Source organism: Poecilia mexicana, unplaced genomic scaffold (assembly GCF_051168715.1).
Source record: "Poecilia mexicana isolate PSO_F unplaced genomic scaffold, ASM5116871v1 scaffold_13, whole genome shotgun sequence".
Classification (NCBI taxonomy): Eukaryota; Metazoa; Chordata; class Actinopteri; order Cyprinodontiformes; family Poeciliidae; genus Poecilia; species Poecilia mexicana.
Window position 1 is genome coordinate 9947264 of NW_028263382.1, and position 18447 is coordinate 9965710.

Genomic DNA, 18447 nt, shown 5'->3' on the forward strand with positions numbered 1-18447 from the left:
ATTGCTATTTTTGTTTTGAACTTCTGAGCCACCGAACTCACTTTTGAGCTGCTTTTTAGCCACGACTTTGAAGGCAGCCGGCAGGTTGGAGGGCCTCTGATCTTTTTCCCCAAAGACTTCTTCTCTCTCCTTCTGCAGACGCGAGGCTCAGGTATCGAGCCTCCCTAAGCAGAGCTGCGGTAATGACATTAAAGTGTTGCTCCGAGTCGAGCATTGAAAGATCGACACAAACACGGGACTCAGACATATTCTGCAGTACCATTTGTTCATGTCCGTGGATTGATTTCCCGCTGACCTTCAAACGTGTGATTTACATTGAACACGTTTTTAGAATGCCTGCTGCAAATTTCATCTGTAGCAGAAACGTTCGCACAGGCTTTCAAGGAAGCCCCAATGATTATGATTCTTTACATTATTAAAAATGCATTCATAATGTATCAGTTGCTTTCCTTTAATTTGCAAAAGGAACATTTTGGCAATCCAGGAATTGTATTTAAACAGCATCGATTAATCACAAATTCGTTTCTCTTAAACATTTGACATGCTAAGCGACCACAACATCTAGATTAGTGTAGGTTGATGTTGGTGTCACTGATTTCCCACTGATAACCAAACTATTTCCTGCTTCGGTTGTTAAATGTCTTATTTTCCAGTTGCCTGGAAACATTTCCCAAAGAAAACAACCATTACTGAGTGTGCTAATGAGAGGCTTAAACTGGATATGTTCAACTGTGCAGTTACAACAGGTGTATCTGACTAGAAATACAATAAGAATATATTTTGTTTTTATCAATTGAGATAATTTGTCTTGGAGAATTTACTTTTTTTGATGTGCAGAGTATATAAACAAGGAGAATGCCTAAAGTATTAGATATGCACAAGTACAAGCATAAATCATTCTGTGTTTTGATTAAAACATACCATGTCAGAACTTTAAAACCAAGGATATTTCAAATCTCCATTTTTGTACCATGCAGCCCTTCTATATTTTTGTTCTCGTAGCTGCAGCGCTGCAAAGTCTGAACTAAAAAATGTTGCGAGGGAGGGATTGGCAGCCAAAAGGACTTCAGACGCCACATTAGTTTTAAAAAATACATCGCTGATGACTCAAAAGTGTTTGGTAGAAAGGTGTGAGAAGCTGCTATGTTTGCAACAAAATTACTCAGTGAAGGTGTGCAATTTAGTGAGCATTTCTGCCAGGAATGGTTGTTAATTATTAATCAAAAGTGATGATGACGCACTCGTGTGTGTGTGTGTGTGTGTGTGTGTGTGTGTGTGTGTGTGTGTGTGTGTGTGCGTGCGTGCGTTTGTTTGTAATACATTGTGGGGACGATTTTCCTGACGTATACTACATTGTTTTTGGGTCAAGGGTCAGATTTAGGGCTAAGGTATGAATTGAGTTTTGGTTAGGGTTAGGGTTAGGTATGTGATGGTTAGGAAAAGGGTAAAGGTAAGGTTTAGGCTGTAGAAATGAATGGAAGTCAATGGAAAGTCCCCACAAAGATAGCAAAACAAACATGGGTGTGTGCGTGCGTGTGTGTGTGTGTGTGTGTGTGTGTGTGTGTGTGTGTGTGTGTGTGTGTGTGTGTGTGTGTGTGTGAGACAAATTGTGAGAACACACACAAACCTCTCAGTGTAGTAGAAGTTTGACATTAACTATGTGATAGTGTTGTTTAAATTGCCTTTAACTTTAACCATTAGCTTAATTGGGGTCTTTCTTTCTTTCTATTTCTAGATTATAAATTATTACCTTGTATCAAAGTTTTTCAATAAGCTAACTACATCATTAGATTATTAATGCTCCATGGCAAAGTGAGAGCTCAGGAGTAAAACAGAGCGTCTCCCGGCAGTCCAGTCTGTCTTCCTGTTGCCATTGAAGGACCTTGTGACTTGACAGTCAAGCCCAGGACTTACCTTTTGTGTTATCTTTATTGGTTTTTGATCAAACCCATTTTATAGATGCTGACCAACTTGTTCTGCTTGTTATCGTAGCTGCAGCGCTGCAGCTACGATATATTGTAAAAATCCACTGGTATTTTTTACAATATATCATGAGGTTCATGTTGGTGAGGTTGGATGACTTCCTGTAGTTCCTTCCATAGATTTTTTTTTTAAAAGGTGCTTTTATTTTACCAGTATGTTGATTGAGAACAAATTCTCATTTTCAACAGCAACCTGAATTTTCAAAGTTCAAAATTCAATGGACTCTGGTTGGGCTCAGAACATGTTGGTGAAACTCAAGGTTACTTTAAACCTAAATTTGTCATTGGTATGAATTATTTTAGGCGTGACTGTAAGACGATATGTTTATCTCACTGCCATCTCTCTTTTTTTTCCATTTCAGAACAGTGCTTCTGTAAAATGAGGATGAGTTGCACTCCTCTGGCAGACAGGCCATGTCAGTCTTTGCATTTTGGTACCAGCAAAATCTCCAAACAGTTACCTCCCTCTCTTTCCAAGGGGAAAAGTTCATGAGGTTTCCCCTTCTTTCACCATCAGACTCAAACGGGTGAATGAGAGCACTACTCAGCACTGCACATAACTGGAGAAAACTGCATGGTCTGTAGTATTTAAAAAAAAAAGAGTTTAAAAAGCAAGGACTGAAAAAAAAGGGTTTTGACGCAGGGATTTTGAAATCTCTATACCTTAAAACTGGAAACTAATTTTGTGCTATCTGCTGATTTAACAGCTTTATTTTTGTACATCTGAAAAGGCCTTGAAGCATTATAAATAAAAATGACTAATGCGTCAGAATTGAAAAGGTTTAGAAATGAAGCTGTAGAAACTTGCACTGAGTTTGCTGTCAAATCAATATTGAACAAAGTAAACAATCATTTGCTTTCCATCCATGCATTAGCAGTGCGTTTGTCCACAAGAAAGATTGGTTGAACGCCAAATGATCTGTGATGACAGGTCATTCCGTTGGGTGGCAACCTGAGAACAAAACGGCTTGAGGCAGCCATCACAGAAACCTGGACCCGCACCGTGGCTCTACTTCAAACTGAGCGCCGCTGCTTGAATCAGCTGAGAGGATTCCAGGTTCAGTTATTATTGGAGGTAACAGCTGCCTTTGATAATGTGGATCATAAGATCCTATTCTCTTGGCTGGAATAGTAGACTGCCATCACGACCTCAGCTGGTTTAGGTCCTACCGTTCAGATAGAAGTTGTTGTGCCAACAACAATTATGCTGTCAGCTGATTGGCTTCTTTTCTCTTTGGCGTACCTGTTACCAATTTTGTGCTATTTGTAATAATTATTTATAGCTGTATTTTATTTTTATTTTTTTTACAAATGATTGATTTATTTTCTCCTAACTCATATTAAGCTCTTTCTCGCTTTCTGTCGACTATCGTAATTGAGTGTTCTTAACTGTAATTGCAACAAATCTCAAATGATGTTGCTTTGACCCAAATGCACCAGTATGATCCATGATGTTTCTTTCCTTCCTGCTCCTTAAGATAATACTTTATTACAATCCACAAAACACTTATAGAATTGTTAAATTGTCTTGTTTTTATAGTTTTGTGATGTATCCAGGTCTGTCTTGTAAATGAGTCTCAAGAGACTTTTCCTGTATAAATAAAGTATCATATAGTACAATTTTTAATTTTTTAAGTGTAATTTTAAGTGTTTAAAATGGATCACAGGCGTAAACATGTTAGTAAAGTCCTATTCTTCTTCTTCTGACATTGTTACAGAAGTAGTACGTTATGTCTAAAAGAAAGCTTGAAACTTTAATCTATGTTTTTGTAAGCTTGTATTTTGATTCCAGTGATGAACTTCCTTTTTGAATTAGAACACTAAATGCTAATGTGCGTATAAATTAATGGCACAGTTTTGTCTTTATTATCACAGCTTGCAGTTCTTAATTTTTTTGTTTGTTTTTTAAATTGGTTAGTAGTTTTGCTTCATTTTTATATATTTGCACATATAGTCTGTCTCTCTTTCCTTCTCTTTCTCTCTCTATATGACAGTATACAAGCTACTTTAACTTTTTTCATGCAGATTCAGCGAGGAGAGCTTTTATTAATGCATAATATTTACTCTTTAGCCTCCGTGTTGTATTTGTTTTTACACTCCCTTCTTATTAGGTGTAAAGCATGTGCATGTACATTTATTCTTGAATGAATGCACTGAATCCGTCCACCAGCTGCTAGATGCTGTGTGTGGCTTGTTTTTAGCACACAAAGTCGAGGGCATGGCAGAGTGTCTTCTGGTAATTTTAATATTTAAAGTTATAAAATATAATATGATATAGGAGTAATAGTAACACCATTTTTTTATATGGTAATGTCCAATCAGACGTACGACCATGGAATGTAAAATGTAAGATCTGAACAGTTGCTCTGAGCTGCTTGTGTGTGAAATATTGCATCAATACTGTTTTAAAGGAGCCCCCGGTCTAAAGTTTCCAGACTGTTTTTATTGACTGTAGACCAAATGAAACACAATGGAGCAACACCAGCAGCTGTGAATGGCTCCACTAAGCATATATGGGTGTGATATCACATAAGACACATAATCTGTGAAATAAATCAACTTTCTCTGCCTTTTTCTTGTGGTCATACAGCCACTTGCAGAAATGCACCACTCCCTGTCAGAAACAACCAATCAGAACCAGGAGGAAGAGCTTAGCAGTGTCAGTCACGCTGGTATACGTGCTGCTCACACCCGCCCTGTTGCTCTCTGCTGCATTGCAGATCCTGTGCAGGCTTGTTAGCATGGCCACCGATGGTGACAGATGACCAGTTTTCTTGTCATGTTGGGTCATGAGGGTGACTGACAGTGCTAAGACCGTCCTTACGGCTCTGATTGGTTGTTTCTTACCAGACGGCGTGTTTCTCCTAATGGTAGTAGGACTACAGGAAAAAGGCAGAGTAGCTAATTTTTTCAGATTTTCTGTTTCATATTGTACTGTCTGCCCATTGTGATGATTTTAACAAACACGTAAAAAAACATATTGTTGTAAAAGTTACTTACTGCAGCTGTAAGGCTGCTGGTATCAATGTTGGTAGTGCAGCTCATTCTGACTGCTATTATGCTTCCCATTGATATGAATACAACACCCTGCACAGCTAACTTCTTTAACAATGGCCTTTTGTGGCTTATAATTGTGTAAGTTAATATGTGGCCATGCATATTGCATAAACCTTTCTGCTTTCTAAAGCAATTTTATTGGTCTTACGTAAACATTTCCTAGAAATTAGGGTTCCATTAGTGATGTCACCTTGAAAGTAAAATATAGATAAGTGTATAATAAAGCAGTAGGAGTTTTAATTTTTGCTTTAGATTTTTTAAATACCGTATTTTCTGCACTATAAGGGGCACCTAAAAACCTTCAATTTCCTCAAAAGCCGACAGTGCGCCTTATAGTGCGGAAAATACGGTAAACGTATTTTTCAATATTATCATTTATTGACATGCGCCTGCCTATACCCTTTTATTTTATTGCTTGTCATGGCTAATCTGGCTTTCATGACACTACTATACATTTTTGCAGTCAACATTAACACTGCTTTTCTGTTTGCATCTTCTTGCTTTATCCTTTACATCCACGCTGTGGGATGACAGTCATTGTGAGCACAGGTTGAGCTGAAGCATTAAAACAACCTACTTGTGAGACGACAACATCAAATTTAAACTCTGCATTGCTGTGTGGCACACTTTAAAATGAAGTCAATGAACCATTATTACTAAATGTGCAGGAAATGCAGCTTTCACAAGCCATTGAGGAATAATTGCCCAACAGCTCAGCAGTAATGTGCGAAGTTATGGAACAGAAGTGGTTTGGACATAAAGACCAAACATGGATCATGAGCTTGTTCATTTATTTCTATCACTTTGCGATCGTATGAAATTGATATGACGTCAACTGTTTGTCTGTCTGCAGCATAGCACTGGAACCAGGTGCATTTGGTGGAGAGGTAGAACGTCGATGAAGCTGCTAAAGTTGGACGCTGAAGGGGAATTAACAAACTGTAGCTGCTATAAGAATTTAACACCATCAGAGTTTTTACCACCTTTTACCTCAATGCCGCCTGCATTTGCTGAAGCCCCGTTTAAGCAGTTCTTGTTGAGATTCATCACCGAGTTGAATCCAACAAGAACAAAAACAGGGATTTGAAACAAGCTTTACTAATCCATTGTATTAACTCATTGGACTTCCTGAGGAGATGAGAAACACTTTGCTTTTTCTTGCAATCACATGAAAACATATCAAAGTTTGGTTTTGCTAATGATGCTTTTCGTTTTGTATCATTTTAGACCTTGGTGCTTTCAGTGCGAGGACCCGGGGCGGCGTGTCGGTGCGTGAAGGCCAAGGCGTGGTGCTCATGTGTACCCCTCCTCCTCATTCACCAGGTAACGGGACCTTTCCTTTTACTGAGCTCCAACATAAATCAGTGTCTCCATTTCGTAAGAAGTCTCATCACCGTGCCTTTCAGATGATGAGCAGTCAGCACAAAACCGGGACACAGATTCTCAGAGTTTATGTTTTTTTTGGATTATGAGAAATTGAGTGAGATGTCAGTAGCCAATTATTTACGACAAGATCTCTGCCCACAGCTGTCATCTGTTTTAAATGATGCAAACCCAGACACTTACAGGTTTCCTGTTCATCAGCATGTCATGCTTTCCTAGTGAATGGGGATGTTTGCTAAAGGTTTCTGCCATTTGCAAAAAAAAAAAAAAGAAAGAAAGTCCCAAGTTTGCAGCTCATTCTAACTGGAATCTGGGTAAGGAATTTTGTCTCTCACAACATCTTGCATTTTGTGCTTTTAATTTGAAAATTAACTACATGTGCATATTTTTCTGTCCACAGTTATAACTGTGATTGACATTTAATAAAAATCACACATGGTGCACAGTGTTATGAGGGGATAGGAGGATGATGGAAATATAGATTTTCTGCCGTCCTTAGTTTTGTTGCAGCCTTGCTCCTGTAAACTATAATTGATCCAGGTATCAGTCACAGTGACATAGTGTAAAACATTCATGCTGTGCTGCATTAAGTTGACCCGTGGAGCAAAATACTCATCCAGGAACTTGCACTTTGAAGCGTTATTTCCAGAGATGCAAACAAACTCAGCAGGGCACAGTGGCAGATCTGTCATGTTCTTTCTTCCTGCTCAAAAAGCTAAAAACTCCTCTTAATATCAGAAAATTACCCATCCTGCCCTCCAGCTGACATTACTTTGCAAAAGCTGTTACTTTATATCTCCCAATAGCATGTGGCACAATTGTCATCACAAATAAAAATTGAGCAGTGTGATGAGATTAGTTTTAATACACTACCCCTTGAATGTTTTCACATGTTGCCACAACAGACTTTAAGATCTTAATTAATTTTTACTGCAAGACCAAGTCCGTAAGAAGATGGAAAAATACTTAAAACTTTAGAAAAAGATAAAGGAGTTACTTGACAGCAGGTCAGGCATCTCAAACATACAACCAGAAATTGTTTAGATTAGAGCTTATTCATGTTAGAACGACTTTCAGCAAAATCTAATAATCTGTGGCAGAACTTGAAAATTTCGCAGGCAACCAATTTGACTGAGATTAAACTATTTTGTAAGGAAATCATTGTAGATGTGAATCATCGGTTTTACGGACTTGGAGAAGGCATTCGACCGTATCCGGTAGGGGGAACTCTGGTAAGACGTTCAACTGGTGTTGGAGCTCAGCTCACAGCTGAGCCGAAAAAGAATAGAGTCCCTTCTCCGGATCGGGGAAGAGATCCTGCCCCAAGTGGAAGAGTCAAAGTATCTCTGTCTTGTTCACGAATGAGGGAACAATGGAGCAGGAGATGGAGATTACAGATGCAACCGGCAGAAATGAGTTTCCTCCACATTGAGAGGAGCCAGTTGGGGTGGCTCAGGCATCTGGTTAGGATTCCCCCAGGGAGCCTCCCACTGGGAGGAGACCCTGAGGAAGACCCCGGACACACTAGGGGGGCCGTGTTTCTCGGCTGGACTGGGAACGCTTTGGGATTCCCCCAGAGCAGCTGGTTCAAGTGGCTGGGGAGAGGGAAGTCTGGGCTTCCCTAGTTAGGCTGCTACCCCATGACCCGGCCCGGGATGAGCGGAAGGTAGTAGATGGATAAGATGTTCAAAGCTGGTAGACGCATATCCCAGAAGACTGGATACCAATGCACAGGATTAATATTTAAACTAATTACTCTTGTTTGAGGAAAATGGATTTTATTGGTTGGATACTCATCCATGATTAAGTTTTATGTAAATAACTCGCACAAAATGTTTCTCTTCTAGAAATCTTTTTCTAATTTGTTGGAACAAAAAGAGGAATCTGCCACTCTGAGCAGTTGATATTCTATATTAATGCACATCTGTTTATAGATTTAATTTGTAGTGAGAATTACATTAACAAAATAAAGAATATTCAAACAAAAAAATATGTTGATTGGACAGAAGTGTTGAATGTGCCACTTTGATGAATGTTCTTGTGAGTCGGAGTGTGCCACAAGTGAAATTCGTATTAGACTTTAAACTGTGTTTGGGTTAAATTGGTTGTGGGAGGATTTAAAGACATTCAAATCCACTCAAATTTCAATAGGTCTCCGTTGGCAATCACTGAGCTGTGAAAAGTGTATTTCCCTTTCCTTGGCTCAGAACAGTTTGGATGTTTCTCTTTGGCAAATATTGGTCCATGTTGATAGAGAGGAAACATGACACTTTAAAGACAAATTACCAGAGCTATGATCTGTTTTTTTTTTTTTTTTTTTTTTTTGGCAAAGATTATGTTGTAATAAAAAAGTAGTTTCAGTAAAAGTGGTAAATGCATTTTCTGACTTCTTCATCTTTGATTGTCGAGCTGAGTCTGAGTATGTGCAGAAGGATCAGCATATATTTGATAAGGGGTTAACATAAAGTCATTTATCCCCTGTAAAATTGACTTTGGCACATTAATAACAGCTAAGCTTTAACAGAATAGATCTAATTTGTATTAATAGAAACTGTTTATTACACAGAAAACATAGAAAGTGTGTAAACTACAGAGCTTGAATACTAGGAAATCCTGATCGAACCCTTTGGAGGCGGCAGAGGATTTGAGTAGAGCTTCTCCTTCCATCTGGGCCCTAAACCTACAGACAGAGATGAAATGGTTTAGATCAAAGCACATTCATGTGTTGGAATGGCCCAGTCAAAATCCAGACCTGAATCCTAAAGAAAATCTGTGGCAACACCTGAAAATTGCTGTTTAGACCCTTTTCATTCAATCTGAGTTTGAGCGAATCCGCAAAAAATGGGTAAATAAATTGGGTTTTTGGTGGTGCAAGGCTTGTAGACATATCCCCAAGAACTTGCATCTGTAATTGCAGCGAAGTGCGATTCCACAAATCGACTGAGGACCTTTGAGAACCCTGTATGCTTTTCTTTTCCTTTCACTTCACAAATGTACTCAATTTTGTGTGGTTCTGTCACATGAAATCTATTAAAAAAAAAAACATTGCTATTTTTTGGTTTTATTGCAACAATATGTGAAGTTCAAATGGGTCTACAGGACTCTCTGCATGTACTCAGGAAGAATGATTAGGTCTTATAATCCTTTGCTTGATCTCTTCTTGTTTGTTTTTGCTGTAACTGCACCTGTTTGTGAACCTAAACAATGATGACACACACGCCTTTTGGAGTCAGTCCATCACACTGAATCCCAGTTCCAGATATCACCTGAGGATTGAAATGAGCTCCATATGAACAATAAACCCCAAATGGTCCTTTGACTGTATTCTGTAAAGAGAATCCTGGTTGTTTTCTTTTTTTAAAGATACAGTATAACACACCAGTAGATTTGCAGTTTCACACCATTACACTTCTATGTAGCAAAGGGTTGAACTTTCTCATGCATACTGAGTAGGTCAGCCTGGGAAACGAATGTAAGACATAAATGGGCCCTCTTTTTTTTCTTCCACAGAGATAATCTACAGCTGGGTGTTTAATGAGTTCCCCTCATTTGTCGCCGAGGACAGTCGCCGCTTCATCTCCCAGGTCACAGGGAACCTGTACATCTCTAAAGTTCAGCCCTCGGATGTTGGAAGCTACATCTGCCTGGTGAAGAACGCCGTGACGAGCACCAGGGTTCTGAGCCCGCCGACTCCTCTGACACTGAAAACGGACGGTGAGGATTTTTAGCTCTTAAATGATATGCAGACTGTTGTTGAGTCTTCTCTCTGCTCGGCTGATCAGATTGCAGCGCTGGCTTTTCTGAAATCCATCTATTGCCTTCTGCCGCTGGATTGCTTTTGCTCAGATAAAAATCTGGGATGGATTTTACATCAAGATGTTGCACTTTATCATACCGTAATGTGTTTGGAGGAAGTTTTACACTGGAAGCCTCAAGGTGTTTGGAACAGGATCTACAATTTATGGAGATAGTGAGCAGTGCTCTAACATTAGTGTTGGGGGGGGGAGCCCCGCTTTGCTCACAATGTGCTTTCGTGAAAATGGCCATGGGGGAAATCATTTTCCTGCATAAAATTATCTAAATCAATGGCCCTTGCCGTGGATGGGGCTTTTGTCTTTTATTGTGAGCCTGGCAGGAGCCAGGCTTGCAAACTGTTTGTTGGATTCAGGTGTGATTTCCACCTGGAGGCATGTCACCTCTGACTTGACGCAAAACAAAACGTCCATCACATCAAACCAGGTGCCTTTTGTTGTCAAAGTTTATACAAACCAGCGTGATTACACACCCAGCGAAGCTGTGAAATACCATTTGTATTCTGAATTCTTTCCTTAATGTTGCAGCAGGATTACATTCCTCCCAGCAAGTTTGTTGCTCTTTAATTGCATAAGTGTTTGAAGTTGCCCTGTGAGACATGCATAATGCTTTGCACACAGCCATGCTAAATTAGTTTGTGTCTCTTGCTAAACGAAAAGCAGAATGCAGTCAGAGGGGCACGCGGTCAGTCTTCTATCAGCTCTTTACTGTGGAGGAAAAAGAAGATCTGTCTTTCTTTTATCAATGAGTGATGGGAAGGGAAATTAATTTGGCAGCATCAGTCACATACATTTGTGCAAAACGCCTATCACTTCATATGTAATGGATCTTTTTTTTTTAACGTTTGAAAAAACATTTGATCCCTTTGCAAACAGTGTCCTGCACTACAGCTAAACACTCAAACAAGCTGCATATAAAATTGACATTTTGCAAGCACTTGTATTTTTAATTAGATATCAGATTAATCTGTCTTAGTCATAAAATAATTAACTTTTAATCAATAAAAACATTAAAGCTTGCATGCAGTCATGTTACGTAAAATCTTCTTTAGGAATGAAACAGATTAAGTCTGCCATTTTCTACCAATTGATATTTATTCCTTGATTTCATTGCTTTTGTGTATGTAGTGGTTGCAAATCCATGTAAAAATATCTTTCTATAATGCTTCATGTTTATGTATCTTTATAAAAATAATTCACAATGTACTTTTTTTATTCAGGAACTGAATAAAAGTTAACATTACTACCACCAGCAGCATTTACTGCATAGACCTGCCTATTTCTAATTAGCAAATACTTGAGACCCCGCCTAACAAATCTTAGAGCAGCGTATTTTAATAGTTCAAACACCAAATATATCATGATATTCATCAAAACCTACCTGTGTGATGCTAAGCTAACATCTATGGTCTTTCTTATCTCCGCTTTTGGGGCTACAGCACATCAGAGCAAAAAAAAAAAAGAAAGGAAAAAAAAAGAAAAGAACAGCACATCTAAATTGGTCTGCTTGAAAATGGCAGTCAGTGGCCTGTCAAGGAACACTGCATGGCAACACTTTCTTATATTGTTTACAAAGCGATCTTGTCTTTCCCCCGTCACCTTTTCTCTATTTTCTGCCAGAAATGCACAAGTTATTTGAAAGTAGTGGAAACTTCTTCTGTGCTTTTGAAGCCATCGATTCTTTAAAAAAAACCACAAACATTTATGACCAAAACAATGTCAACAAAGAAGTACAAAGGTTCCAATTACAAGGTTTGAGGTTGTCTCAGTGGGTTACCCCCACAGATTCAGTGCTGAACTCTGTGCAGGTTCTAGGAGTCCTTAATGGCAACATTATTCCACCTATGTGCCAATTACATTTTTACCCAGAGCCTGAGCTTTTAATGCAATAATGATCTCAAGAACTCTAGCAGACCTGGCAACAAAAGGCTAAAGATGCAGAACGGATGTCATAGGGCGAAGTTAAAGCTTTCGTTTGAATTACATAGAAACTTGTGTGTGCATATACAGCACAGGGGAGAGCTCCATCTTGAAACTAAAGAGTTAATGCATGGAAGAGTGCTCAGAAACATGACCATGATCTTGTCAGAGGCATCTGGAAAAAGGAACCAAAGGAAGAATTTATGCTAATGGATCCTTCTGAAGCTACTGGAGCTCAGGATGGGCACGCATTATTGAATAGATTATGAATTTATGGCTGTGCTGTTTACTGTAGTAGCTCTGACACTGTAATATCTACATGTGCAAAACTCATTCAGGTTATTGAGAAGCTCAACTCAAACATGTACAGACTGAGCTCTTTTGGTGCTCGCTTTGAGAGCTAGTTTCAAAACTGTCACTAATTGAGGTTCTTATTAAATACAACATAATGCAATAGAAAGACACAACTGGATCTGTTGAACGTGTCATTTTGCCCATAGTTTTAAAAATCAAAATGAGTGAAGAAGATAGAAAAGATCACTGTACTTGTTACTGACTCATTTCCTCTCTGATTAAATTGATATCAGAAGAAAAGAAAGTCAGTCATAACCCATGAACTTTTTCACATTTTGCCTTCCAACATATTCTAATTTAGATTTGGACTTTGACTGGACTCCTGACTTTAATTGTGTGCTTAAGCCAGGAGTCTTAAACACATATTGAAAGCCACTGCTTTCATCTTGACTTGCAGTAACTATGAAAAAGACCAAACAGACTCGGCTCAGTGTTAATTTACTGTATCTCTGCCAGATTTTGGTACAAAACTGCAGCAACTGTTGTCTTGCTGACAGGTTCTGTAAGTTTCTGAAGAGCACCATTTTATGCTCAGACTGAAACATTGCTTCATATCCGAAAACTTTAAAGCTTTCCAGAACTTTATCTCTGACCTGCCTGGTGTGTTTCGTGGTCTTCATGAATCCGTTACGGTGTTCTGAAAGAAATCTCAGGGGCCTTCACAGACCAGCTGTATTTGTACAGAGATGAAATTAAGCCCAGTTAGACACGATTCTCTAAATAAATGACTTTTGGAAGCATCTGGCTGCACTGGATTTTAATTACGAAGGTCAGACTAAAGGGACGTGAATAAAAAAACAGCTTGACTTTTCAGATTCTTATCTGCATTTTAAAAAAATCATTTTCTTCCACTTCACAATTCAAACTTTGTACGGCTTAATTACATAAAATCTCCCTGAAAACCTTTTGAAGTTCAAGGTTGTCTTAAAATGTGAAAAACTTCACTGTTTTTTCAACAGGTAAAGTATAACAAGTAATCTGCTTCTGGGCACAGTGCAGAAAGAAAGAAACAATCACGATGCATCATGTTATTGGGTTCACTGTGGATTAAAGGATGAATGTAAGAATAAAATATAGTCTTATTGTGAGTCAGGCTCTGAATGAATCTCCCTCCAATATGACCTAAGAGCATTTAAACAGCTCACATTCTTCTGTTGTGTTGAAAGCACTCCTATAAATTTAAAATATATATATTACACTTCTAAATACACTGCTGCAATCCCATCAAAAAAGTAAAACATGCATTTTTATTTTTTTCTTTGGAAAAATAAAAACACCTAAAATAGTCTCCAGTCTTTTCAGTGTTTAAAGTTACATAACTTTTATAAAAGAAAAATGTGTTTTTTCTTTACTTTTTGTTAAAACTGTCCTGACAGTATGTAATATGAGACAGATAATCTGTGAAAAAATTAAGCTCCTCTCCCACCTCCCTGCGGTTCTAGAAATGCACAGCTCATTCAGAAACAACCAATAAGAGTCAGGAGGAGGTTCTTAGTGCTGTCAATCTAGTCCGGGTACTCGCTGCTCGCACCCTACCCTGTACTCTCTGCTAGGCTACAGCTAGTTCCACCCAATGGAGAGTACCGTGAATGCATTGGGTAGTTAGCATAGATCACTGCGAATAAACAAATTGTCTGCAATGGTACGTTGCTTCTCTGCCAGTTGCACATTTGCAGCGCATATGTGAGTATGATTGACAGCGCCAAGACCTTCCTTCTGATTGACCGAGATTGGCATGTTTCTGCAAATGGCAGTAGGATTGCCGGGAAGAATCAGAGGAGCTACATTTTTTTCATTGATTATCTGTATCATGCTGTACAGTCATAACATTATGACAATCAATATATAAAAATTACCTCGTGAAAATGTGATATTCCTAAATAGACCCGTTTGATATCTAGCATCTTCTTGTTGCTTCTGCCTGTTAGAAAATGTTGCTTTAAGTTCCTTTTTTTTTTTTTTTTCACAACTTTGCATTCTCAAATTAACACAATCAAATCTCTGCACCTTTTACCTCTGCTGTGCTGCAGGAATGTCTGACACTTTCGCTGTCTATGTCTTGTGATGCTTGGCAGTCTTCTGAATTGTGAATTTGGATGTAAAATCCAGTACATTGCACTGGCACATCATCCCAAATGTTGTCATGTTGTTTGCTACCCCCCTTCAGTCATTGGACTCTGACCAATTAGACTGTGCAATCTGTGCCTCAGTAAAAGTTGGTGATCATCACACGGCAGACACTTTACGCTGGATCTGTGTGTGATTCGCGTATTGTCAGCTCCAGCCCTGAGTGCAAGCATCTGGGCACCATTATCCACTGCTAGAGGCCATTAATAGTGCTGCTGCAATCCGCCTCCGCCCATGGAAAAAGGACTAAAGATTAACTTTTATTATACTTCACTGCTGAAACATCTTGTATAAATATCATATTTAAATGTAGTTTAAAAAAATATATAAAAATATTCTTATATCTTTTGTTTTGTTTTCCTTTGAACATCTATCTTCCACCATTCTCATATCAGTCTTTTGTTGAAATCAACACAGATTTAGGGCTGTTCTTATGTGATTCACCATGCAAACGTGTTGGCATATGCTTTGTTTATTCTAAGATATTGCTTGCTTTTGTGTTATCTTTCTTTGAAATGGGGTATTGCATCTGTTCTTGCAGATATGTTCATCTGCTCTAAAGAGGCATTTGCTTTAAAACATTTTTGTGCGTGTTGAATTTTTAGTGAAACAATGGACAGCAGCAACTAGAGATTATGGAAATTGATCCTGAATGATTACCGCACAGGTGCTAGAATGGACTCTGAATTAATGTTATGCTTTGCTTCCAGATAAATAGTACGGTTATTGGTTTGGTACTACGGTTGTTGCTACAAGACATTTTCTCTCTCTTTGCTGGTTGTAATATCAGAGAAACGTAATGTCTTCAGGACGGTGTCATCTCCATACAGGCACGTTTTCTGTGTTCTGTGCAATCATTCATTATTGAAGTCTCCGAGGCATTGAAAACGATGTTGAAGAGTTTTTACGCTTTATGTCATAAATATGCAGCTATTCATAGCTAGCTCATCAATGGCAAAAGAATCTTGCCTTGGTGTATTCTTAATGGTATTTTAAAGTTTCTTTCCTGGAAATCTATTTAGAAAGATTGATGACTTACTGAGGCACTTAGAGATGCATATTCATTTGATTCCAATGGGACCAGCTTGTGAATTTTACATTTGGACACAGAGTTAGCCAGTTACAAACAGACGAGGCTTTGCAGGAGATGGCAGACTCTCCAGCTTTTATTTTTCAAAAGACAATTCTAAATATGTCAAGGCATATTGCATTCCACCTGCCTGGAGCTTTTGAAGAGACGGTGTAAAGTTTTCTTTTGCCCCCACACTTGTGCTATGCAACATAAAATTTGTAAAAGCTCATCTATAAAACATGTGAATTTGATGTGTGTTTTTTTCTGTAAATAGGCCTTCAAAGAAGTACACAGAAACTACCTGAAAATACCACATGACAAGATGGTTTGTGCGGAGGGACCATCCCCAACCTAATTTTGATTTAATATTTGCAGAGGAATCTGTTTGGAGATGTTTTTATGAATTTGTGACTCCAAAATGCCCCTATTTGTGATGGAGCATATCTAAAATATCTGAAAGAAAATGAAGCTTGGGAAGCTGAAATATCTAGGTGCAACGCTATTAGCTGGCGTTTGCAGATAATCCATTCATTTTTCTTGGCTCTGATTGGCTGTACCCCCATGAGCAAAGATAAGGAACAGTGGAAATGTGAGCATCTGCGGTAGTGCTAAGACAGTTTATGCTGTGTGCATTAATTCACACTGAGGTGTATTTGACTTTTGAACTATTTAATCAAGTATTTATTAGTTTTTAAGGAGCAACTCAAGTATTTACAGATTTTAGCTATTTGCGGCTGGATGTGGTCCATAAGTTATGGATTGTGGGTGATCCATAACTTCTATAAACAGTTAACTGGCATCAACTGTATATATAAGTTATGGATCACCCACAATATTCCTCAAAATACATAGATACATTCTAAGTTTTTTGCAGAAAAAAAAAAGTTTGGTTTTATGCTATGAAAACAAGTCTGCCCACAAGCAATCTAATATCTAATATATACACAGTGCAGGTCAGAAGTTAGTTAGCAGTCATCATGAGGCTTTTAATGATCCATTTGGACAAATCTTTTTACTGGGTCAAAATACACCAAACTGTAATATTTTAGAAAACTACCCATTTAATTAAATTGTACATGAGATTTGATCATTTTTTTTATAACTACATTTCTTATTCGCGGATTTACTTAAATGCATAAACAGCACCCACATACAGTTTAAGTACATTGATACCAAACCAGGAAGGCTCATTTATCCTTCTCCAGTTTAAAGAACATTCTTGGATTTGCACAGTTTAAGTCTGTCAGCCATCAAAGTGAGTCACAAGTCAAGTCGACATTTTGTCTGGTTGTACTTTAAGCTCAGTTTCACTATTTATTTGAAACATCGCTTTGGTTTTTACTGGCATCAGCATATTTACGAAAGCTATTAGTAAAGCACTAATTTGTAATAATCAAGTTTAATTTACTTTTGCTTTACTGTTTAGTAAATAGCAACATGACAGCTAAATTCCTTTTGTCTGATGTTTGTCAAAAATATATTCCTTATCGTGAGATCAGGCTGTAGCTCTTTTTCTGTATCCAAAATGGAACTACAGTATTATAGAAAATAGTTAATTCAGTTTGGTCCAGTTTTGAACCTTTTCAGATTGTTTTGAATGAAATACTGGATAGAGCATTCTGGTTGTAGAAGATTTTGACATTAAATCAAATTAATGACTTAAATTAGGGTATTGTAAATGCACAATGTCTTTATCTTTAGTTCATTCTTTTCTATATTTCAAACTTCTACTTTGGGGTCATCTAACCACACAAGAAACTTTTTTTTCAATGTTATCTCGAGGGCTCAGTCTTATTACTTTTAAATTGGTTTGAGGAAAACTATAGCATAACAGAAAAAATATAATTTTCCTATGATTAATAAATGAAACAGAAACAAAATTTATGACCATGCTGCAAGAGGCGGGCCGAGAATGTTTTAGGGCATCCACTTTAAACTTTGTTTTTTACAGTTCTATCAAGGCCAACCACTGAGACTGAATATGATATTGAATATACTATAACCAGAGCTGGTGAAATATTGCAAATTCATTATATGTGAAGGGCTGCTTTGGAGCCATAAATGTTGGGAATGAGATTGAAATTGAAAAGTTCTTTGAGACAAATATCATAAAACTCTTTTTTTCCATACATATCGAGCCACAATTCAATAACTCTGTTCCTCTGCTGAATTCATTTTATTACATAAAAAATGTCACATGCGCGTAAAAATTGTAATTATGGTTTCTGAAATGTCATGTCAGTCATTTGTCTTACTGATCATATAGTCCTTAATGCATGTGAAGCAGCACTCCCTGCAGTGTCATGATATGTTTTGAAACGTATTCCTGCAGGAAGTGGCGTCACCAGTGGTTCACATGTGGACTGTTTTTGTTGAGATTCACACTTTTTGGGCAAAGAAAGGAGAAATGCTCATGTAATATTCATATTGTAAACTCCCATTTAGTAAAAATGGTAATAGTAATTAGATCCCAGATGATGGTGTTTGCCTTTGTTACTCTGCATTTGCTCAATGCCAGCTGACACATCATCCCGGTAAATGGAAATAGATGGTCGGCTTAACATACAGATGAACAAACAAGTGTGTCCTCTAGCTATGACTTAGAGTGAAGGTGTTAGGCATCGCGGCACTTAGCAGGACTGATAACACACTATCACTTTTGTCCTTCACAATGTGTTTGTGGAGTGGATTACTAATTCTGGAGGACAATGGAGCACTGTTCTGTTCCCTGTTGTCACTG

General features: G+C 38.0%; 1 protein-coding gene across 2 annotated transcripts in view; it reads left to right on the forward strand.

Annotated features, from left to right (window-relative positions):
- Positions 1 to 18447, forward strand: part of cntn5 (contactin 5) — a 150356-nt gene that overhangs the window by 74755 nt on the left and 57154 nt on the right. For both annotated transcript variants that reach the window (XM_014982727.2, XM_088011649.1), the window contains 2 exons: positions 6267 to 6362; positions 9933 to 10136. In XM_014982727.2, coding sequence (XP_014838213.1) covers positions 6267 to 6362; positions 9933 to 10136 — 300 coding nt within the window. The remainder of the gene's footprint in view (positions 1 to 6266; positions 6363 to 9932; positions 10137 to 18447) is intronic.